The following is a 26158-nucleotide window of genomic DNA, read 5'->3' as shown; positions in this document are numbered from 1 at the left end:
AACAGCCTTCCAGTAGGAGTAGTGGGGGCAAGCAACCTAGCTAGTTTTAAGATGCAGCTTGATAAGTTTATGAACAGTATTATATGACTGGGTTACCAGCAACAGCAACGAATGGGACTCCATGACCCTAGAGGTCCCTTTCAGTCCTAAGTTCCTGTCTCTGTAGATCTACATCATGTGGTTACTCTGCAACTTCAAAGCTCTCAAGGCATTAGTCTGGGATCTATCCTGAACACATGCAGGCGGTTCCTCTATACAGCAAACAGAATTACAATACAAAACAAATTCCAAATCAGTGAGATCCAGAGTTTGAGCCCAACAGGACTGTCAGAATCCTCTCAGAAGCATTACAAATAGGGATTCAATAAAATATCAGCTCCTTTCTTTCTTCACAGCCTCATTCCAGTTTGTGGGCTAAATAAAATGATTGCCTATGTAGTAAGCATTTTATAAATTTGAATCGAACACCACCTGCTGAGTGTCTCGAGACATTAGTAAGAAAAAGTTCAATTCTCTCCACTGTTGTACAAGATTTACAGCTTCATGAAAGAAGGCTACTCACTTGTACTTCTTGTTCTCAAAGTATGTAATTACAATAGTCCACTGACAGTTGCGATGCTATGGAAACAAAGAATATTCAAACACTATTGTATCAACTTTATAAATGTTTATGTAACTTTACCTGCAAGCTAATGATTGTATACCTGGCTGAATGGATGAGCTGAAAGATGTTTCCTGTAGGAACTAAAAATCAATGTTGAAACAAAGCAGGTAACAGGTCTGCATTAGACCTGAAGTACTTTAAATCCTACCAGACTCTCTCTGTGGAAGATGAGTGACCAGTTGGTAAGCTAGATATGTACTTAAGCTGTTTTCCATTACAATTTGTTTTCTCTAATGTTTTTGTTCTAAATAAATAGTACTTTGCTCTGTGAAAGCTGATTGGCCACTGATTAACCCTGTCATTGTCCCTGAGAGAACAGGCTTGCAGGTGCTGCGGTAAAGCTAAGTCTGCTGAGAAAATCACAGTGAATTGCAGGAGTCTGCAGCCTAAGGCCTAGGTCTAGAGGGAGAAAAATCATGGGACTCTGCCCCAAGAAAGATGGCAGCTAGAGGCAGAGACTTCAGTGGGATGGCCTTGAGGAGGCCACAAGGAGGTCAGAGGTGCAGTTAACTCAGGAAGTAGGACGGGTTATGCTTTAAGTGAGCAGATAGCAGCACCCACACAACTTCAAAATTTCCAAGCTGCTAAGCCATAGCAATCCTAGACTACCCTGCTGAGGGGGTAAAGCAGTCTCTATGCATACTCTGCTTTCTATATTTTATTTATTATTATTTTTTTTTACCTTTTGTGCTAAAAAACCCACCAAGGATCTGTCATTTTACACCACATGCAACCAAATTATGGAGAGAAGGCATCCATCACTGTCACAGTTTTGCAGAAATGTAACTCTGCTCAGTGGAACATAAAACATCCATGTCTAAAGTGCCACATTTAAGATTTAGGGACGGTTTATGAAGGCGTATTATCAACTGGCTAAGATGGTCTGTAATCACTTTCTCTTTTTGTCCCAGGAATGGCTTGGGGGATCACAGTCCAGTCCCACACCCTGTAGGAAATAGCACACTGGCTTATGTGCAGCACAAGGCCCTGATACTTTGAAATGAAGCCATCTTTTTGGTGACCAGGTCCAAAAGACAGAAAACACAAAGGCCCTGCCTACGGAACACCTGTTTATGGGTTTCCCATCCCAGGATGATACTTCCATCATTACTATAACTTAGGGGAAGAATTTGGAAGTACTTTCCTAATTGCAGATCAGGCTTTTTCATAGGATAGCACAAATCATTGTATACCAAAGGAACACAACCACATTGTTGTGGGGTTTGACCTGTGACCACAGGTACCTTATGGAACAGATTGCCTCACATGGAGTTATATATCACTGGTATCACAAATACCACTGCAGCCAATCAGGACAACCCTTCATAAAGATGGCCCCACTTTTCCAGTGATGTAGGCCTCATGAGTAGCACCTCCATGCATCACAAACAGAAACAAAGTGGCATCCTCCATGTGGCATGTCTTTACATATACACTGCATGGGAAGTTATGCTGTGCAGAGGACGCCATTTTGTACAGCAGGTCTGCTGCATGGGCAGATGTGTTCAGGGGCCCGAAGGAATCTTCCTGTGAGCCATCAGTTGGACCAGACTCAAATCTGCCAATGGGTAACGTGTAACCAAAGTATGTGACAAATAACCAGCCCGTGGAAAACCTGTGTTTTATTGGGTATCATGCCAAAAACTATTATAATCAGTCAATTATAATTATAAAACCTGTGTAGGATGTTTTTTCGTTATGTGAATTAACAAACAAGGAAGAAAATTGGAAAAAAACTAATTCCATCATTAGCAACTATGAAAACCTTCAAACTCTGGCTGTCAACAGGGCTTGAACCTTGGACCTTCACGATCCCCAGGGAAGACCTCTAACTCCTGAAGTTAAAAGAGCATTTTATCGTCTATAATCACCAAATTGTTCAGATGGGGGAAACGAATTCCTGTTCTGAGCAGGTATGCAGCTTTGACTGCTGCATAGGGTGAAACCAGCTCAAGAATACCTCGCCTCACTGCTCCCCCTCCACATACAGGCATACACATACTTTTCTAGAAAACAGTCTTGGAAGCAAACTCTACCAAGGCTGACATGCTTTTCAGTTTAGGGTGTATACTGGCACCTCTTCCAATAAAACAAAAACAACTCTCTTATGGTGTACACAGAACGCTCATTTACGATACAATGAATTGGCCACAGTATCTTCTGGCATTACTAGCATCTAGTATATATTTTGTATTAACCTCTTTTCAGAGGCTAAGAAGCTAAAGTTCATTTGGTGTACCTTCAATTGCAAGAATTTGGCAGACAGAGAGAGAGTCTGTGCACAAATAAGGCAGGCAGTAGACTAGGCATATATCTGAAAAAGGCAAAAGATAGCACAGACAACCAAAGCTCTTTTGAAAACCATGCAATAAATGAAGTACTCCAAATTCTTTCAGTCGGAATCTACATCCACTTGCAGATATTTTCAAAGCAGCATGAGGGACTGGTGAGTTACTGAGAACACACAAGATCCGAATCCTTATGCATAATTCTCCTCTCTGAGCCACCCGGTGAAAACCTTGCACCTGTCACCACGGAACCAAGCTGGAAGAAAATTAGGAGCACTTCTGTCAGGAAAGACAAATGATTAAACAAACTGGAGCCAGAAATCAGGACAGGCAGTTTGGAAGGAATCTGCTCCAACTACACTGTCACAAAAGGCAGCCTTCATTTTAAAGTGTTTCTTGTACACATGGCTAAGGATTGGGGGGTGGGGGGGAGAAGATAGAGAAAAGAGAGAGAGGAAGTAATGAATACTAGTGTTTAGAAGGTATTTAAAAAGGCATGGGGTGGAGGGCAGTAAAAGGGAAGGGCACTGAGAGGAGAAAAAGTCATTCCTCTCCCAGCACTGCCAAGGTAATTTGCTCCTGGAATAGATGGCATTAATGTATTACCCATGCATCAGTACTATCAAGCAGGTAGCACTCCTCTCCGATTTCTCCTGCTATGAGGCCATCTACCATACAGAGAGACACAAAATAGCAGACGAGCTGAAGATGAATCATCTCCAACTAGACCACTGGAAAAGCAGCAGCAGCAAAAAAAAGTTTGATTTCTAAGGGCCTTGGGGAGGTGAGCAGAGTGGGCAGGAATATTGGGGCCCTGCTCAGTGAGCAAATGATTTAACCAAGGTAGACAGGAGTGCCGCAAGTAGAGAGAACAAGCATCTCAGCTGTAGTGACATCAGTTTAACGTGAACATTCATCATTTCCAAGGAGCCATGAGCACAAGGTTGTTCAATATGGACTCACTGTCACCCTGAAGGCAAGGGAAAAAACTCTCAGCCTGTGCTCACCCACCCATCCCTCTTACTTGCCTGACCACCACACCACCCTTTTCCCACACACACCCCTCAAGCACATCCACTGCATGCTCCAAGGGAAGACGAACAGGACAGAGACATGAGATGACTCATTTCCCCCGAAGCACATTTACTGTGAAAGAATAAAGATGCATTTAAATTGAAGTGAGCTGTAGCTCACGAAAGCTCATGCTCAAATAAATTGGTTAGTCTCTAAGGTGCCACAAGTACTCCTTTTCTTTTTGTTAAATTACACTTGTAATCGTTTTCTAGGATTCCCACGGAGTTTGAGTTAGATTCCTGTCACCAGCAGGAAAAAGCCACAGGGATAGAGATGTTTGGAACTATGAATTTCTTTTACAACAGGAAGCCAAGTAAGTACTCTCATTCTTTGAATGGTTAAAGCTGCTCTCACTTGCTAAAAGAAGGGGGAACAGGGAACCACAAAGAGAGTGCTAGTTTTAAATCGAGCATTCAACATTCATTTAGAGTTACATGACAGATGCACTGGCCCAGATTCCAGCACAAAGAGCACCTGCAGCCAGCCTCACCAATCAGGAGCATGAAAATGCTTTTCAATCTCAAAGCACATCTGATCTCAGTAACTTACGTAAGTTACTATCCAGAAGGTAACTTGTTTCCCAAACCGGCTGCTCTATTTTAACTGGCATACTCATCAAGGATTCTAGCTTTGTATTTGGGCTTTCAACAGGCTCAAAACAATGGGGATTTGAGTTCTGGGGAAGTAGGAGGCCTATGAAAAGACAACCTGTAACTTACCTTCTCCCCCCCAGCCAAGTGGAAGTAAAGAGACAAGCAGTATTAATAATACTCAGAAGTACCTAGCATTCAGGGTATAACTACACTGCAGTTAGCCCAGGCACTCAGTTAGCCTCGCTCAAGTACAAGCATTCTCATAGCAGAACCATAGTCATATTATTTCTGTACTTGCACATGTGTGTCTGTGGGCATATCCCATGGTTCTTTGGGCTGAGGCACTGTAGGATTCTTTCCCAGTCAACCTTGTCAACTGCAGAAAAATCTGCCTGTCTGTCAGGAGGATTTGTGGGAAGGGCACTGGAGAACTACCAGCACCTGAGCGATCTTGCCTGCACCCTCACTGAAAAGTGAGTGGGTTCCAGCCCAAGCTAAAGCATGGCTTGGCCTTCAACCCACTCTGACATACCAGAGTATACTCCAGACTAATGAGTAGCTATGTCACTCCTGCCCTGTAACCTAGGGAGCCTTTTACAATGCCTTGCCTCTGAAGCCTCCAACCTGGACTGCTCACAAACAGCCTCCAGCATGTAAGTCACTCCCAGCTATGTCTGTGTTTGTGCAGCAGCCAGCCAGCCAGCCACACCTCGGATCTCACCAGCCTTAACAATTACCACAAGGTGACCCCAACACACTCCCAGTCCCAGATTTTCCCCTAGAAATGTATGCCCTATACTGCCCAGCCCTCTCCTGGACAGTACAAATAAATTAAGTCTATTATTCCTTTAAGGGAATAATATGCACACAGCTTGCTACCCAGACACTTCAATTTGAACGTACTGGATTAGATAAAACAATAAAACAAGTTTATTACTTGAAATCTATCTCTTTGCTGTTGAGTACAAGTAATGATGAGGCATAAAACTCAGAAATTATTGCAAGAAAAATAAAGATAAAACACTTACTGGTGCCTAATATCAGGGGGCAGCCGTGTTAGTCTGTATCCACAAAAACAACAAGGAGTCTGGTGGCACCTTAAAGGCTAACAGATTTGTTTGGGCACAAGCTTTCGTGGGTAAAAAACCCCACTTTTTCAGGTGCAAGGAGTGAAAATTACAGATGCAGGCATTATTATACTGACACATGAAGAGAAGGGAGTTACCTCAAGTTGAGAACCAGTGTTGACAGGGCCAGTACAGTGTTGGTCCTGTCAGCACTGGTTCTCCTCTTCTGAGGTAACTCCCTTCTCTTCATGTGTCAGTATAATAATGCCTGCATCTGTAATTGGCACTCCAGGCATCTGAAAAAGTGGGGTTTTTTTTACCCACGAATGCTTATGCCCAAATAAAACTGGTGCCTATCAAACTACATTAGATTAAAAATAAATTCCTCTCACTACATGCTTTCAGCAATCTTACTGACCAAACTCTTTAGGTCAGGACCCATCCCCCAGAGTCCAATGGCTGCTTCCTTTCTCCCTTCAGGTGCCGTGCATCCGATGGGCAGGGGGACAAAGAGGGTGTCTTGGGGTATTTGCCCCTGCTTTTTATAGTTTCAGTCCATCTCTTGAAAAACACTTCCATTTGGGAGCAAGACAACAAGCAGCCTGTGTGGCAGGAGACTCCATGCTATTTCTTTGCTAAGATGTAGATTTTTGCCCCTGGCCCCTTTCCTGTCAAAGAATGGCCACTTAGCAAATAATGGTCCATCAGCCTTGTTTACACCAGGCTGAGGAGTCAGCTTGTCCTTTGTCTCTGAGGAACTGGTTTGGCCACTCCCCAGACTTATCTGGAAAACACTTTTAGTCATGATTTCTGCTTGTGTTTATAACTTCATATATAACTCTGCTAAGTGCATTTTGCCATGACGTTACTGATAAACAAATTATGACTTTTTAAAATGATACATTACAAGGCATATTTTGTACACAGATTATCACAATAGCGCATAGGGTGTAAACACAGGGGTATATTCTGTCATACCCCTACTTCCAGCTATGCAAGCAAACATGGATTCAAAGAGCAAATAAGCATATCCTTGAGCACTGTGTGCGGATATTAAAAGACATTGGGTAAAAAAATACATGTGTGAGTATGGATTAAGATTACATGGTAAACACCTCAGATCTGGAAGGAGCTGTACCAACATTAATTTTCACAACTCTGCAGTATCTAACACAATGGTACCGCATTCAGTGAATTACACCACAACTAACAAGAAGTTCAACACACACACAACTTAACATCTAAGGGCCAGATTCCAAAGTCCATACTCAGTATCTAACAAGGCAAGTCTTCTGCTGACTTTAATGAGAGTTTTGACTGAGCAAGGATGTACATTTTTATTCCTGATCAACTATCACAGTTTCAGGGTAACTGCACCTGTATTCCCCCTCTGGAGCCCCTTGAAGAAGGTCACCCATTCAAGGTTTCCCACTCCCAGCGGTCACCTCTCCTGGGCAAAGACCCTCATCTCACCCCCTCCTGACTGGGGTTTTAAGGCCGCACAAAAGTTCTACAGTAATGATGGCAATCTCCATTTGTCATGCGTATTTTGCCATTGAAACTCCATGAACTTCACATCTACATTGCAACACACTGCTCTATCCAGAGAGGCAGACTTTACAAAAGGAAAAGTTCTGATCCATCCCAGACTTGCTTAAGACATATGCAGTCCTCCCATGAATGGCTGGGAAACATGAATGATTAAGAACACTAGGGTTTTTCCTCCTAACTCTCACCAACTGGAACACAATTTTTGTAAATAATGCTCCAAGAAAGAGCTACTCCCACTGAAGCCATCAGCAAGGAGCCACCTATCCAATTAAAGTGTCCACAATTTATGTGCTCCTTGAACTGAGAGGACCAAGGTTTTGTTTGGTGACAGTCATCTTAGGAACTGTTCTTTTTGCTTTATGTCCACACTTATTGGCTGACCCTCCAGTATCACCTTCTGAGGCAATTCCAATGGAGTGACACCAGCTGACATAACTGTAAGGCAGATCTGTGAAAGAATTTTTGATAATCTTGTAATGTTAAGCTTCCACTCCGCCACATGAACGACTGGATCTGGTGGACTCTTGTGTAACAGAGAAGCAAAGAATAAGCTGCAGAGAGCCCATTCTTCACGTAGCTATTTACTGCAACCACAAAGCACCTTCAACACTATAAATCAGAGGGTTAGTGAGACAGAGAAAGACCAGGAGATCATGTCAAGCTAGATATCTCAGGAATCAACTGGGTCAGGGGCAGCTTTCCATTCCAGAAGGCCTGCCCATCTCCTCTGGGCCCTTCAGTAATCACCCAGAGCAGGCAAATTCATTACCAAACAGAAGAACAAAGTCTTCAAAAGCACCAAAAGGAATCTGGTTTACACTGTACAGTAATTAAGTTTGAAGTAAACCAGGCTAAGTATTAGAAAAGGCCTCTCCTTTTAAAAACTGAGTGCTGAATTGAGAAATCTCAGATGGGCTGCAATCTTCACTGATCCCCCTCAGAATGGTGTAAGAAAAGGCACCATCATTCTGCTTTAAAAAGGTAAATATCCTTCCTCTGATAACAGAAGGCTCACAAAGCAATCTCAACAGCTCTGTAACAGGGTGGCTTGACCTTAAGGGCCGGAAGGCCAGCAGCAAGCCTGCCTTGATTACGAAGGAGCCACACCTGGGAGAGATGAGGTGTCTTCTCTGTAAAGATCAGCAGGAAGCTGCAATGAAGTGGGGAAATGCTCAGGGATCAGAGACTGCTAGGCATGAGCAGGCTTCAGCAGAGTCCTGGGAGTTAGGACTGAGGGCACATCTTCACTAGCAATGTTAGGCAGCGCTTTAACGTGGCTGTGTACTCGCGGCACCAGCCGCTGGTGCACTGTCTACACTTGCACTTTACAGCGCCGAAACTTGCTCCACTCAGGGAGGTGTTTTCTCACACCCCCGAGCGAGAAAGTTGCAGCGCTGTAAAGTGTCAGTATAGACAAGCCCTGAGACACCAGCCAGGTAGGGCCTGACAAAGCAGGAAAGGCCCCAGGCGGGAAGCCTTGGGAGGAGGACGAGAAACTTTTGTTTTGTGTGGACTTTCGGAAGGACTTCGTTCTGAGATTTTGAGTTTTGTTTGGCGTTTATTTCATATTAATAAACCTATCCCCCCAAGGAGGGAACAAGCCTGGGTGAAGTTTTATTTGAACAGTCCAAGAGCGAAATTGAGGCAGGCTGCCTACAGTGTGACCCCAGGCCACACTTTCAAATTATTCCTGCCAACTCCACAGGAATTATATTAACGGGAAACTAAACCCACCTTCTTTAATAAAATCCACATACACCAGTGTGCCAAATAAGCAATGCTTCAGCTGGCATATCCCTAACTTCTTGCCCTGCTTTATTTCACAGTGCCTTTGTTGTACATTGCACTTTATAGACAAGATCACTAATATCCAGGCACTTAAAATCTAAATTAGACATATCGATGACAAATGGCAAGCCATGGTGAAAAAGGTTCAAGAGCAGTAAACTATGGGAAAGAAATACTGCTCCAAAAAGAAAAAAAAGAGTACTAGTGGCACCTTAGAGACTAACCAATTTATTTGAGCATAAGCTTTCGTGAGCTACAGCTCACTTCATTGGATGCATTCAGTGAAAATACAGTGAGGAGATTTATATACACACAGAACATGAAAAAACGGGTGTTATCATACACAATTTGTGAGAGTGATGGGTCATCCTTCAGGATAGGTTGTAGATCCTTGATGATGCGTTGGAGAGGTTTTAGTTGGGGGCTGAAGGTGATGGCTAGTGGCGTTCTGTTACCTTTGTTGGGCCTGTCCTGTAGCAGGTGACTTCTGGGAACTCTTCTGGCTCTGTCAATTTGTTTCTTCACTTCAGCAGGTGGGTATTGTAGCTGTAAAAATGCTTGATAGAGATCTTGTAGGTGTTTGTCTCTGTCTGAGGGGTTGGGGCAAATGCGGTTGTATCGTAGAGCTTGGCTGTAGACGATGGATCGTGTGGTGTGGTCTGGGTGAAAGCTGGAGGCATGTAGGTAGGAATAGCGGTCAGTAGGTTTCCGGTATAGGGTGGTGTTTATGTGACCATCGCTTATTAGCACCGTAGTGTCCAGGAAGTGGATCTCTTATGTGGACTGGTCCAGGCTGAGGTTGATGGTGGGATGGAAATTGTTGAAATCATGGTGGAATTCCTCAAGGGCTTCTTTTCCATGGGTCCAGATGATGAAGATGTCATCAATATAGCACAAGTAGAGTAGGGGCATTAGGGGACGAGAGCTGAGGACGCATTGTTCTAAGTCAGCCATAAAAATGTTGGCATACTGTGGGGCCATGCGGGTACCCATAGCAGTGCCGCTGATTTAAAGATATACATTGTCCCCAAATGTGAAATAGTTATGGGTGAGGACAAAGTTCAGCCACCAAGTTTGCCGCGACATTATCGGGGATACTGTTCCTGACGGCTTGTAGTCAATCTTTGTGTGGAATGTTGGTGTAGAGGGCTTCTACATCCATAGTGGCCAGGATGGTGTCTTCAGGAAGATCACCGATGGATTGTAGTTTCCTCAGGAAGTCAGTGGTGTCTCGAAGATAGCTGGGAGTGTTGGTAGCATAGGGCCTGAGGAGGGAGTCTACATAGCCAGACAATCCTGCTGTCAGAGTGCCAATGCCTGAGATGATGGGGCGTCCAGGATTTCCAGGTTTATGGATCTTGGGTAGCAGATAGAATGCCCCAGTTTGGGGTTCCAGGGGTGTGTCTGTGCAGATTTGTTCTTGTGCTTTTTCAGGGAGTTTCTTGAGCAAATGTTGTAGTTTCTTTTGGTAACCCTCAGTGGGAAATGGCTTGTAGAAAGTGGTGTTGGAGAGCTGCCTAGCAGCCTCTTGTTCATATTCCGACCTATTCATGATGACAACAGCACCTCCTTTGTCAGCCTTTTTGATTATGATGTCAGAGTTGTTTCTGAGGCTGTGGATGGCATTGTGTTCTGCACGGCTCAGGTTATGGGGCAAGTGATGCTGCTTTTCCACAATTTCAGCCCGTGCACATCGGCGGAAGCACTCTATACTAACTACAGCAGTTGCTCAAGAAACTCCCTGAAAAAGCACAAGAACAAATCCGCACAGACACACCCCTGGAACTCTAACCTGGGGCATTCTATCTGCTACCCCAGATATGTCCACATATCTATTCAGGGGACACCATCATAGGGCCTAATCACATCAGCCACACTATCAGAGGCTCGTTCACCTGCACATCTACCAATGTGATATATGCTATCATGTGCCAGCAATGCCCCTCTGCCATGTACATTGGTCAAACTGGACAGTCTCTACGTAAAAGAATAAATGGGCACAAATCAGATGTCAAGAATTATAACATTCATAAACCTGTTGGAGAACACTTCAATCTCTCTAGTCACTCGATTACAGACCTAAATGTCGCAATATTACAACAACAAAAAGACTTCAAAAACAGACTCCAACGAGAGACTGCTGAATTGGAATTAATTTGCAAACTGGATACAATTAACTTAGGCTTGAATAGAGACTGGGAGTGGATGGGTCATTACACAAAGTAAAACTATTTCCCCATGTTTATTTCCCCGCCCCCCCCCCCACTGCTCCTCAGACGTTCCTGTTAACCGCTGGCAATGGCCCACCTTGATTATCACTACAAAAGGTTTTCTCCCGCCAACCCCCACCCCGCTCTCCTGCTGGTAATAGTTCATCTTAAGTGATCACTCTCCTTACAATGTGTATGATAACACCCATTGTTTCATGTTCTGTGTGTATATAAATCTCCTCACTGTATTTTCCACTGAATGCATCCGATGAAGTGAGCTATAGCTCACGAAAGCTTATGCTCAAATAAATTGGTTAGTCTCTAAGGTGCCACTAGTACTCCTTTTCTTTTTGCGAATACAAACTAACATGGCTGCTACTCTGAAACCTGCTCCAAAAAGAGCACTTTTTCCAAAGAAAGGTAGGCTATATATATTTTTGTATGTAGTCTTGACTATATTTTTTAAAAAAGGAAACAGGCAAGTAGGAGAGCTGGAGTGGAGATGTGTGATGGAAAGCTAACCAGGAGGAGATGAAGGCTACTTGTACCAGCACATAAAAGTAGGACTCAGGCAGACAGAGCAGCTTGACCCCATTTTATACTGAGACAGATAATTCTAAGACTGTCTTTGGAGTAAATGGGAGATGAAATGAAGCTATGAAAATGCCAGCCTGCAGTAACATAGATGTTATCAGCCTCTAGTGTCTGCTATTAATATAATAAGGAACATAAGAAATTGCTCCCATCCACCTATATCCAGTCAGGTTTGCAAAAGAAATAGAAAAGCTGACCTGTGATACGCACATGAATTTCTTGAGTAACTGCAGGTTCAGAAGTGCCTTCCTGAATAAGAGAAGACTATAGGTATAGGCTGTTTAGGGGGTTCTAGCTGGACAATGTAAAAATGCAGGCTATAAAAAGGGTTATTAGTAGTGTACTTGATTAAACCATATCTTCTTATAAGCTTTACTGATTGACAGAGGCCTTATACAGATGACAACCAAAAGCAAAAATGCAGAATGAGACTGCAGCCTTATATATCAAAACTACACATTACTAGAAAGAGAACATCAGTTGCTTTATTTCAGCCATAAGACCTCCTGGACAGTATTAAACAGAGAAACCAAACAAAACAGAATTAACTGAAGACCACTACCTCAAGGGCCAAGGTTCATGAGAAGATGCTGGAGGGGGCAAAAACGGGTGAGGGTATGAAGTATTTCCTAGTATAATCTCCATGTTTAACAGTCTTCCTACAAACATTGACTACTAGCGAACAAACAACAAACAGTCACACTCAAATAAAAAGGCAATACCATTATTAAGTTATGGATCTAAACAAGGGAATTCAGAGCGCAAGCTGGCAGTTGTGCCCGCCCTCAAACAAAACCATTCAATATTATCCCCTTAGCAATCTTTCCACACAGTAAATACGAACTGATTAATACAACCCAGCTCCAAAAACATTAGAATCTTGAAAAGTAACACTTCCTGCAGGAGTTAGATCTCTCCACGTGACATACCAAGGAATCTAGAAGTGGCTGGGAAGGCCTGGTGATAGTGCTCCATGCTGACATACATGAGTCTAAAGATTGATGTCAGATTTCTACCCCACTCCATAAGCCAGTAGAGCCACTGGGTTCCATAAAAATACCCAGAAACAACCTGCAATGCTCAACTTCAGCTCTCCGTATTGAAATGGCATTGGCAGGCTCTGGCAGGTTCCATTCAAGCCTTCTTGACTGAAAGGATGATGGCTGCAACACAATCTCTTGAGTACAGGTTGAGGTATTTACAGGGATAATGTGATGATTTGGAGATCTATGTACATCTTATGGATTCTGACTCATTTTATGAACTCTATGTCTAATTCCAACCCCCAGTGTGTAATAAGCAAGCCTTGGGCTGATAAGGACCACATCACATATCACACCTCTTGTCCGAAACAACAAAAGTAGTCATTAACAGTTTAATAACTGCTCTGGCAGGACAATGGGTATACTAAAGAGGGTGCTTAACCTGGGAGAATCCGGTTATTCTTGGTGGTATATATGGAGGGGGTTTGGAGCAGGAATTTTGCCCAGAAGAGGCAACAAAGAAACCTGATGTTAATGCTAGTATCTCAAGACTCAGACAAATTACACTTGGGACAACTGTGATGAACAAAGGAGGCATGCCTTCATAGCACAAGGGACCTTTTTGGAGTACTAGACCACCCAGGAGCTGGAGGACACTGATTACAGAGGTCAGACCGAGACTCTGTATTCCAGAAGAGAAGCCATATGCAGGAATGGGATCCTGGACTCCTCAGACTCCCAAAGAACACTGCAGACTGGTGAGGAAACTGAGGCAGAGATTTGCATGCAGGTGATCTTTACTTAGTACAAGAGAGAAACAGATTGAGACAAAATAAAGAGTAATTCTGTTAGAAACCTTTGCAAAGACTGTGGTAGCTGAAGCAAACAGACATGTCCCTGAAGAGGTAAACCATAAGCTAGAGCGCCCGCAAGATTGGAGCTCTGGAAAGGAAGTTATTAAGCAACTGGGGAGTCTGGAGGTACTGGTACTAGCTTCATGACTAGGCGGTTGGACCCCAAGTATCATCTCCAGGAAGGGAGTGCTGGAAAGAATGAGGGTGCATCTACTTGGCAGCTGGAGATGTAATTTCCAGCTTGGTTAGACATACCTGCACTAGCTTTGATTGAGCTAGCACACTAAAATAGCCCAGCCACCGCAGCACAGCGGGTTAGCCTCCCAAGTACGTACCTTGGTTCTCAGACACGCCTGTACTCTGCAGCAACGACACTGCTGCTTTTAGCACATTCGCTCAGTCAACACTAGCACAGGTACGTCTACTTCCAGCAGCAGCGCAGACGTACCCTGAGAGTGCGCCAAGAATCCCAGAGTCAGAGGCAGTGACTGAACTCAGTTCAGACTCAGGAAAGCTTAAAAGCACAAAGTAATCACTCCCTAAACTGGGTTACCGGCTTGGAATCATCCTCTCATTAAGCTCTGCTGCAGAAGGCAATCGAGGTATGCATGATAAGAACAATTTCCCTACTTTGAGAGAAGTAGTATGTTTAAAATAGCCTGTTAAGAGGTTTCAGATACTTCTTTAACTATGTCAAGGAAACAAAACACCTCTCTCGATGCCTGTGAACCAAGGTCGCTGACCCCTCATTTTCATTCCTTTAATTGTCATGTTCATGTTAACCGACTAGGAAGCAAAATCAATCCATGGTTTTCTCTCGCGTACATTTCTGATTTTAATCATGCTTTTTAGCCAGGTCAAAAGACAGACATTTTGTAACTGAGTACCCCCAGACACCATGATGCTGGGGACACGTACATCTCTACCAGCAGATAGATTATATATGTAGTGTAAATGGATCCAAAGGCAAGAATCACAACAAAAGAATGGAGAGAGAATGATTCCAGAAGATGTAAGCAAGTCAGGAAAACTGATCAAAAAGAAAGACCTGGAGGAGAGGTGGTGGGAATTGTCAGTAACATCACAACACTGGCATCACTTCTATGCAAGAGAGACAGCAAGAACTGGGAACAGCAACGAAGTCTGAAATACTTTTGGTAATGCAAAAGAAAATGTACACACAACAACAACGGGCTTTTGCACCCATGATTTCGTCAGCATGTTATGAGGCAGGATTTTGAAGTCTTTCCTGTTGTTTTATATGCAAAAAAGGCTAAAAATTATTCCAGTAGGTCAGTGGATAACAGCCACCAAGTAACCACCCTCGACAGAAATTGGTCCTGAGGATTTATACACCTCTCGAGACAGAAAGGTGTTTGCCAGGTATTGGTTTGCGATAAGTGAAAGAGGCAGAAAACAATTACTTGACAGATTACTTCCTTCAGGTCAGGTCGACTGAACACCTATTCTGATCAAAGAACTGGGAAGAAAAAAAAAACAAATAGGCCAGGCCAGAGGCAGAAACTACAGAATTCAGCTGACCATCCATGGTATCCTGTCTGCCAAGAATCAGGACCTGAACCTGGGACACAGTAAGCAGATACAGGAGAGAGATTCAATATGGACCAACATGCAGAGCAGACTTGATAATCGTACTATGCACTGACCATTAGCTTAGTTAAGGCAAGGATTTCTTGGACAAATTGCTAATATGGTAATGGGCTGTCTATCAATGACTAGCTGACAGATAACAGTTCACATCTCTAATACTAAATATTCCTGTTCATCTACAATTATACACCCCTCTAGTCATTTTGACTATTTCCCATGTTCACCTCGGAAACATTTAATTTCCACTGGGTTCTTTAAAAAATTCATGCTGTAACAGCAAACTAGCCACTTAAATGCCCATCAGACCAACTTCTAATTGAATCTTTAAAAAAAATCCAACAACCAGTGTTTACTAGCTTTAGCTACAAGTTTACATAGATGTAACACATATCTATAATTAGTTGCCTATGCAATTTTACAGCCACTGCTGAAGTGTTGATTTTCTGTGAACGTTGATGCTTGTCCTACAATTACAGCAGAACTAGTTTCTAGTAAGCTGATCATTAAACTCTGCTCTGGCTAGAATGCATTTTTGCAGTCTAGACAGGTCCTCCTGTAGTTAGCAGTACTTTCTATCTACCTGGCAGATAATTAGTGCTACTCTATGTAGGTTTTTCTAAGGTCACCCATCACTGCAGTATATGATCACCTTCTTATTGTATGTCATTAACATCTTTCCTTCCATCCACAGCTCTAAGCAGAGCAAAATCTATGCTCTGAGTCCCCAATGTCAGAGCATATGGGAAAAAAGAGCACTGTCCATCTGGCTAGTTGCAAAAGGCCTGTTATTGACTTCCTGTGTTGTGGTAAGGACAGGAATCAGCCCTGCTTGTTGCAACCTGGAGAGAGGAGAGATGGAACTAGGTTGACTTTCTTTTTTATGAAATAATATTCTGTACTTCCACAGTGTCATTTCTAAGCACTTTAAGAACTATGATAATGACCTGGGAAAAAATCACTCTGGTATTAGCAAATATAATCCAGCTATGTCTGACAGCAAAAAACAAAACAAATGAACAAAATCAGAATAGCTGCTTTAGTCAACTCATTTAAAACCCTGTGCTATTTAACCAGAAAAACACAGTCCAGGATTTTTCTTTCATCATGAAGAGCAGGCAATCTGAGTTTACACATAACACAACCATCTGATATTTCATTAAATCCTTCTTTAACTTAAAAAGGAGATGTCAATGAACTTATTGCCCACATACCATAACAGAGCTCACACCTCATCTGGAATCCCCTACCATGGTAACAAATGGTTAACACACACACATATGCAAATCATGATTTTGGAAATATTAAATGGAATCCTGTAAACAGAGAAGTGTCACCTGGTGCAATGGAAATAAACTGGGCATCTCCTTCCACTCTCCAACTTTTTCCCCAGATCTGCTCAGAACTCTATGCTGTTTGTTCAGTAATTTCACGCTATGCCGCATAACAATGTGAGCATGGAGGCTCAATCTAAAACTGCACTTCCCAAATGTCACTTGTTTGTGAACACATGGCTGAGCTTAAAATTGCTTTTAATATTAGAGCAGTGCCCGGTGGCACCGCTGTAGTTAAGGGTTTGTCAAAATGTCCATGATTAAACCCCCATTTTCTGGGGTTTATAACTCCAGGAACATTTGCTACAGACTGAAACTTAGTATATACCGGGTTACAGCAGACCTGAACACTATTTTTTTTAAATTTCAAATAAAATTTACTTAGCCATTATTTATTTATTTATTTATTTATTTTTAAGTCTGATGTATACAAAACTTATTTAAGACCTTTTGTGGGTTTTAGGCTTTTCTTATTGCTCCTCTAACTCCAAAACTCAATCTCAGAGTTATGGCTTCCATTCCACCCTTCCTTACTCTGCAGAGCCCAGATATAAACAGAATATGGCTTCGTCTACAACCTCAATAAATAATCTGACATCTAACAGGGTGCAAACAACCTAGGGTAGGGGTTTAGCTATTTGAGTGGGGAAAGAGGAGAGTGGAGGTAACTACACAAGATCTCCATAATCTCATAGTAGCTGGATGTTTAGCTGGATGTTTCTGATGTAAAGATCTGCATTTGATTAAATGTCAGCATTGACCAAATTATTGTTAAGATTTGGAATTTATACCCCATGGAGATTTATCTGTAAGAAGTTTTTTCTTTAAGTTTCATAGCATTACACTAGCACTGGTGCGAACTATGGTAAAAACCCTGGCACTGGCAGGCAGCTGGCTTTTATTACCACTGTATGTCTCCTAACGCTGTTCAAAGACGGCCTGGACAACACAACGATGAAAATGCAATGGATTTTCTATACTAGCGCTCCCACCATTCCCAACCACAGCTAGTCCGACAGTGGGAATTTTAAGAAAGCTCAGCATGTCTAATATTTGAAATGAGATCACTCATTTCAGCTCTCTTTCCACCTTGTTGATTCAGACAGAGCACTGCATTGGATCCTATGAGAAAGTTTCTGTCATAGCCATGAGGGCGGTAAGTTTTTTTAAAAAAATTTAAGATTAATTTTTTAACTGATACACCGTCCTCCCGAGAAGAGTTTATGACATACTGGCCAATCCCTACTCCATCTGTGCTCGGACACAAAAGGAGCTATTTAAAGCTGGGTCAATACTGTTATGAATTTCATGGCTTTTGTAGCTTTAAGACAGCCCGTTATCTTATTTTGCACTGAAACAGGTTTGCTGGGTATTATTTCAGTATAGGTTTGGTTTAATTGCACCTAAAAGATTAAAAAATGAAATTAAAGTATACTAAGTGGCTAGCTACTGTCCAGTCAATACCGCCAGAACCTCCTTCTAACATTCCTCCCAGAGCAATAGCTAACTGGCAACTATACTAATTCTTTCATGACCTGGCGCATCTGGTAGCAAAAGCACAAGCTCTGCAACTCCTTGGCATGTATTTTTGTGAATTTAGAATCATCACTCCTTGAAAAATTAATGGTAGTGTCTTAAAAACTGAGTTTAGTATTCATGCTTCAGGTCATAAAACTAGTTGGAGGTTAGGAATAAGTTTGTCCCGTGGTATAGGATTGCTCACTTAAGGATAGTCTGAAGGTTTAAATCTCTTCCTGAAGAAGCTAGTATTGGCCACCGCTAGAGACATGACCAAACTAGATGTAAAACTGATCTGTTCTGATGTGGCACTCATTCTTAAGAACCAAGAATCATTCCACCATGATTTCAACAATTTCCATCCCACCACCAACCTCAGCCTGGTCCAGTCCACACAAGAGATCCACTTCCTGGACACTACAGTGCTAATAAACAATGGTCACATAAACACCACCCTATACCGGAAACCTACTGACCGCTATTCCTACCTACATGCCTCCAGCTTTCACCCTGACCACACCATACGATCCATCGTCTACAGCCAAGCTCTGCGATACAACCGCATTTGCTCCAACCCCTCAGACAGAGACAAACACCTACAAGATCTCTGTCAAGCTTTCTTACAACTACAATACCCACCTGCGGAAGTAAAGAAACAGATTGATAGAGCCAGAAGAGTTCCCAGAAGTTACCTACTACAGGACAGGCCTAACAAAGAAAATAACAGAACTCCACTAGCCGTCACCTTCAGCCCCCAACTAAAACCCTTCCAACGCATTATTAAGGATCTACAACCTATCCTAAAGGATGACCCAACACTCTCACAAATCTTGGGAGACAGGCCAGTCCTTGCCCACAGACAGCCCCGCAACCTGAAGCAAATACTCACCAACAACCACATACCACACAACAGAACCACTAACCCAGGAACTTATCCTTGCAACAAAGCCCGTTGCCAATTGTGCCCACATATCTATTCAGGGGACACCATCACAGAGCCTAATAACATCAGCCACACTATCAGAGGCTCGTTCACCTGCACATCCACCAATGTGATTTATGCCATCATGTGCCAGCAATGCCCCTCTGCCATGTACATTGGTCAAACTGGACAGTCTCTACGTAAAAGAATAAATGGACACAAATCAGATGTCAAGAATTATAACATTCATAAACCAGTCGGAGAACACTTCAATCTCTCTGGTCACGCAATCACAGACATGAAGGTCGCTATCTTAAAACAAAGAAACTTCAAATCCAGACTCCAGCGAGAAACTGCTGAATTGGAATTCATTTGCAAATTGGATACTATTAATTTAGGCTTAAATAGAGACTGGGAGTGGCTAAGTCATTATGCAAGGTAGCCTATTTCCTCTTGTTTTTTCCTAACCCCCCCCCAGATGTTCTGGTTTAACTTGGTTTTAAACTTGGAGAGTGGTCAGTTTGGATGAGCTATTACCAGCAGGAGAGTGAGTCTGTGTGTGTATGGGGGTGGTTTTTGGAGGGGGGTGAGGGAGTGAGAGAACCTGGATTTGTGCAGGAAATGGCCTAACTTCATTATCATGCACATTGTGTAAAGAGTTGTCACTTTGGATGGGCTATCACCAGCAGGAGAGTGAATTTGTGTGGGGGGGTGGAGGGTGAGAAAACCTGGATTTGTGCTGGAAATGGCCTAACCTGATGCTCACTTTAGATAAGCTATTACCAGCAGGACAGTGGGGTGGGAGGAGGTATTGTTTCATATTCTCTGTGTATATATAAAGTCTGCTGCAGTTTCCACGGTATGCATCTGATGAAGTGAGCTGTAGCTCACGAAAGCTCATGCTAAAATAAATTGGTTAGTCTCTAAGGTGCCACAAGGACTCCTTTTCTTTTATTCTTAAGAATGATAATTACCCCTTTCCCCTTGGCTAATGACTATATTTTCTAGTGTTACATTGGTGTCTAATCCCAGCCTAATCTGAATGAGTGTGCCTACATCTATGGCTCTCATTCACCAGCACCCCACTACAAGACTAAAAGCAGAGTCAAACTGATAGAGGGAAACAAGCACTGATCACAATGTGACAAGACAAGACAGCACTGGCTGATGAATTCTCTTCATGCCCTGAGGTATATCAGCACTCAGTGGAATTCCCATCAAGCGGCCTCACATCTCCGCCAAACTGTCAATAAAAAAAACTCTGCTAAGATGTATGTTTGTGGAGTTAAGGGGAATTTATTTTAGGACAAGCACAGAGTTCAGATGTCAAATGTGTCAGCTAATAATAGATCCCCTGAGACCATGGGCTGAAAATTACTGGAAAAATAAACGAGACAGGCGTTTCACCTTTCAGTAGCTTAGAGGGATGGGCTTTCTGCAGGATGACCTGCTCAGACACTGAAGATTATGGCATTTGATAGTCACAGCCAGTCTGCCTGTGCCTGCTTAGGCAAATTCACAGAACACCGAACAGTGAGGGGAAGGCGATGTAGCAGAGAAAAGTGCTTCTTCAAGATGAAGTTAGTCACAAGCAGCTTTGGTTTCTATTTGGGTAGATGATATAAATTCAATAAAGAACAACAACTTGAAAGAAAAAAGGAGAGAAGATAAACAGTAACATTTCTTAAAGCTATCATGGTTTCTGTGATTCCACAAGTTCCTGGACAGCCTGGTATTGGAGTTATGGAGAGACATCATATTCAGCCTCTAGAGAGAAAGCAGTGCCTCCCATCACTCAAGAAGCAGCCACTCATGGTAATAAATGAGCAGCATTGATTAGTTCTGAATAGAATCCTGTCTAGGAAGTCCTGACTTGGTTGGGAGGAAGATGGTTGAAGGAACTATGCCTTGAAGATGGGGATATTAAAGTGAGAGAGCTGTCAAACATACTAATGTCCCAGGGTAGATGAAAAAAGGGTAAAAAACTTCTGTGACTAACCACGCACCTCCTCTTACTCACAAAACACAAGTCATTTCTTAAGGAAAAGTGGACACGGTTACCTTTTCTGGACCAAACAACCTTCACTATAAATAAGCTACACACATTTCAGGGTCCCAATCCATGGAACAAAATATTATTTTGATCATTATGAACATTAGTGTTCAGATATCTCCTCCAGAGTCTGAACTATGCTTTTCCTGAAGGATATGCTTGTAGTAAGCTACCCTAGGGCAGAGATTGTATTTTCCTCTGTGTTTGGAAAGGAACATGGCACATTTTGGGCAATAGCCCCAAACTAAACCACCATCAGCACCTGTGTAATCATTCATCCTTTTTCATAGCCTGTGGGAATGGAATCCTTAAAAGAACCAGAAATAACAGACCCCCATTCATACTTTGTACATGGCACCACCACATCTGAGCACATCACATCACATGATCTTACTACATTAAAAACACTACCCACTTAGGGCAAGATGTTGAAACACTTCTGCCATACACTAGCTCCATTCATTAGCTTGGAAGGTATTTCCTTTCTGCCATTACTAAACACTCAGATAAATGAGTATCAAAACAAATGCTCCATATACTGTACCCTGAAGGCCACCAGCTCTAATTCTGGTGAGCTGTCAAAGGGAACAAGTTACACAGGAAAAGACCTTCCATTGAAGATACCCTGCAGCTTTCCCTACAGAGTTTTGTCCCAGAACCAACAGCTGCAGTACTTCAGTTGATTCTAAATGAGATAAAGAGTGAGTAAAGGGTGTTTTCAAGTATTCGGCAGTGAAAGCAAGCTGCACACATTACAGAAACTGAGTTGTTTTCAGAAGGTCACTTGTCCATTTTTGTTAAGGGTTAAATGGCTACATAAAATTTTCCCTTTTTATTTATTATGCATTTGGGTACATAGCATTAGAATACAGCAGTCATGGGCTATTCTGGGATAATTTGTTCCCTGTGGAACTTAGTTGGGGTGCAGCAGAAATTTACCAAACCTATTAAAATGTCTCTTATCAACCTCCCATAAAGACCCATATACCAAAGCACCATTCTCCACAGAATATAACGCACATCTTGCATTCAAGAACTAGGACTTTGGGATTAATTAAAATCCCCTCTCATCCTACCCCCCTATTTTGCAAGTCTTTTCTTCCCCTTCCTAGTTACTAAACTATTCAACTACAGCGTAGGACAATCAAAGGCAGCAACAAGAACAGAACACTTAACTGGTATGTGGAGAGTATATGTTCTCAGCTGGATGATATTTTCATTCTTGGGCATATCTTAATGGGCATTTCCACATTCATTTGTATTTAAATCAGCTAAAAGGTAGTAAGAACCCACTCATCCAAACAAAGACACTCACTTGCGTAGCCATTTTGCCATAGTCAATCCACCGCAGTGTGGCAAAGTTGGTGGACTCAGCGCAGTTGAAGCCGTGGTTGAATCCCGCGTGGTAGCCGTAAGGAAATGTGATCATAAACTCTCCAGCCTCTTGGGTGATCTGAGAAAAAAATAAAGGAGAAAGAGATAAAACTGTGATCCCTTGGGGGATATCTGGTGGCCCCGTGGTCTGAGAACAGGGTTATAAACTTAAGGAAATCTGTGAAAAGTCAACTTTGACTCTATCCAGCTTCTATGGAGTATTTGTTTGTGTGACAAACAAAAACCCAAACTTTAGAATAAAAGTAGAGAACAGAGAACTGAAAGAGCAGCAGGTGTTTCTGCTGAAGACACATACAGGCATCGGTAGACTAATGGAAGAAGAAAGGAAGTTTGCACAGAGCCCAGCCACATTAACTAGCTTCCTACACACAATGTCATCATCCATGCTTATAAATAGTTAATCCTGGTGGATAGAGGAGCAGACTCTTGGATAAAAGGTAGAACTAACCCCACTGTATTGTTTTTACAGAGATTAAAATACTTCCATAGAAAAGGATGTTAAAATGGATAGTAGTTGTCAGTGAGATCTGAATCCATGTCACTTTAAACCATTCAGTTTAAACACCATCACCTGACTCTCAGGGTAGAGTTTAAAATTATAAAATTGGTCCCAGGGTCTAGCATCCCCAATGCCCTAGAGATTTCTAGACAGTGAGTAGTTTGACTAATCGTAGCACCAAGTCTACATAAGTGCATAATCTCCAGTTGTCTAGCCATGTTAGACAGATTAGGCAAAACTATATTTTCCTCCCAAACATGCCCATAATGTTACTGCTCCCACCTGGAAATGAACCTACCTTTCATGTAGTTTAGCTTTAAACTAATTCATGACATCATTCACCCAGCCCAACACATTAGCCTCATTCCTACCTATACATGCATAACAAGGGAAACAACAGAAAAAAATATACTCTATTATTTGCCTATTTATTAATGTGTACTTTGTTTTTAATTTCATCTATGTACACTATTGACTTAAGGAACTGAAGGGAGCTTAAAAGTCACAGGAAAAAAGCTTTAGAGATGGGAGCTGTAGTCGGCAAACACTCAAAATTATGTGGTTCCCACAAAAACTAGTGATTTAAAATTACTGGGGAGTAGAAAAGTGTTGAAAAATATCTGGCTGATCAGATTTATATTATAAAGATACTTAGCACTGATATAGTGCTTTTACATTAATACAACATCTCAGGAAGGTCTGTGGTAGCATCTCCATCTTTACGATTGAGAAAGAGGCAAAATTTGACCTGATTGTCTTTTTAATACAAAAAGTATTGGCTGATCCTTCACTATAAGAGTAGTTATGTGCTATCAGTTATACTCAAGATACTTCCTATCAAGAGGAACTCATTAGTTCACAGCCTAAAAAAGGATGCCCTGATAGTAAAAGGTAGCAAGTTAAAAAAAATTCAACCTTTTGAGGCTTGATTGTGTTGAAACTCATATGATGAAATATCAAAAATCAAACAGGAAAAAGAGGGGATGGGGGAGGGGGTGCCAACGTCAGCCAGGCTCTACAAAACCCACTTATGTTTGAAAAGCTGGACAAAGAAAAAGATTCCCTCTGTTGCAGGTTCCCAATTCATCCCTTTCTTTAAGGCTTACTTAGCAACATCCTACTCAGAATAGTCTTTCTGGCTGTCTCAATGAACAAGGCGAACATCCTTCCAAACTTCCTACTGCACCTCAAGACTTAATCCACCACACATTAAACAAATGAAGCATCAGCCAGAAAGGAGGAGGAGGAAAGAAGTTTAAAAAGACAACGTTCAAACTGCTTGCCTTCTTCAGATCACTGAGAGATCGAAGTGTCCAATCTGGACTAAACTACACTCGAGCAGCAAACTGCAGAACACCGGTACTTAATGGCAGTGGATTTGACTAGGACCCTCACCACACAAAGAAAGAGCTGTATGCTGCACACACAATACTGCTTGCAATATGAATGTCTCTTCTTGTGTATTTTATGTAACGATTTTTATTCCTCTCAGCTCACTCGATGTAGGACACAAACAATGCATAGGAGAGAACTAAATTAGAGACGTATCAGAGAGGGACAGACATGGATCAACGTCTGTGGAAGGATTCAAAAAGATATTTTTAAAGAAAGTTCCCCGCTTCTAATAATGTAGCAATGCTGAGTTTGCAAAGAATTGAAACACTAACCCCTTGTCTTTTCAATACTGTTAACTGTATCAGAATAAAGAGACTATTACGACAAAAGCTGTTCCAAGAGGCTTCTGTGGGTGAAAAACTCAAGTCCGGTCTCTACCCAGCTTCATGGAGCATCCTCCCAACCAGCCCCTTCATAAATCAAGGCAAAACTGGAGATTTCTAAATTAAGAAGGCGGAAAGATTATGTTCTTGTCAGAAAATCTACATCCTGGTTTCTTCATTTCAAGCCCACAGTGTATGTCCTCCATGTCACCGCTGTCAACATTATCCCAACAATAAATTAGAAAGCACTCAAGATGATGGATAGGCCATGTAGAAAAGTAATAACTATTGAGGGAAAGCCAGCACAAACTGCCACTCATGGAGAAAGCCCTGAATTTACTGACTTCTGCAAGAGCTTGCAGAATAAATGGAGAAATCAATAGGGGATTACAGAAATACACATTTTTAATTATTAAAAAGCTCTGCTATTGATCTGCTTTTTTTCCAGAAGTAAATACCATTACAGAGATTTATAAATGTGTGTGTATTCACTTGTTTGAAGTCTGCCCGGAATTTAGATTAAGGGATCCTGCGTTTTTGTTATTGTTTTTTGTTTTTTTTTTTTAGAGTAAGAGAAAAAACATTTGTCTTTCCCTGTACAATACTGTACTTGAAACTGCTTCATCTGGTTAGGATTCATCTAGAGGTGGGCTGCTCAGACTAAAAAGGATTCCCCCCCACACACACCCTTCACTGTCAAAGGCCTTTCAGCGAGTGCCTCAGTCACAGGAGGAAAAGGGAAGCTGTTACGAAAGCATATCCCTACCCCTTTCTGCAGGTCAGGCTTCTGAGATTTAGACTGTTAAAATATCCCACCCTCCTTTAAAGGGAGAGTTCAGTCCTCGAAACGGTGCTATTCTTTATGCTGGTCTCTCTTGGCTTTTAATAAAATTCAGGGATAGACTGCCTCTGCTAACACTGGCGCAAGACAGACTGCCCTCAGATTTCACTGGTTTTTATATATACTCAGTAGAAAGCCTGGTCTGTCGGACACTTGCACATTTCCTTTTCTTCACAAATCAAATTATTTGGGGGAGGGGGAAAGGGGATAACAGCTAGGAAGATGGAAAAGCCCTTTCACCAAACAGTGAATTGGAAATCACTTTCCATATTATCCCTATGATCATATTGTTCAATATACCCTTCTTGGGATGAGTTTAGAGAGAGACACCCTTCTTTTACAAACTCTCTTGCAAGAACACCACTAGATATTTGCTTAGTTATTGATCAGAAACCATTCACTTAGGATGTTCTTTAGCCATTAGAGTAACTTTTGCACCAACCAGTAAGTAAACGGAAAAGCAAGCATATTGCAACTGCTTTGCGACGCAGAAGACACCATAACCTGGAAAATACAACAAACTGAAATTTTGTGGGATTTTTTTTATATTTACTTCAAGTTTTGGACTTTGACAGACGTAAAAACAATTCCCTAGCAGGCTGCT

The 26158-nt window shown here is 42.1% G+C and overlaps 1 protein-coding gene across 3 annotated transcripts in view; it reads right to left on the bottom strand.

Moving 5' to 3' along the window:
- Positions 1–26158, bottom strand: part of KDM4B (lysine demethylase 4B) — a 176618-nt gene that overhangs the window by 68448 nt on the left and 82012 nt on the right. For all 3 annotated transcript variants that reach the window (XM_077841948.1, XM_077841949.1, XM_077841950.1), the window contains exon 8: positions 22417–22554. In XM_077841948.1, coding sequence (XP_077698074.1) covers positions 22417–22554 — 138 coding nt within the window. The remainder of the gene's footprint in view (positions 1–22416; positions 22555–26158) is intronic.

Source organism: Eretmochelys imbricata, chromosome 25 (genome assembly GCF_965152235.1).
Source record: "Eretmochelys imbricata isolate rEreImb1 chromosome 25, rEreImb1.hap1, whole genome shotgun sequence".
NCBI classification, from domain to species: Eukaryota; Metazoa; Chordata; order Testudines; family Cheloniidae; genus Eretmochelys; species Eretmochelys imbricata.
The sequence above is the reverse complement of the archived record's forward strand: the minus strand, read 5'-3'. Positions and strand labels throughout refer to the sequence as shown.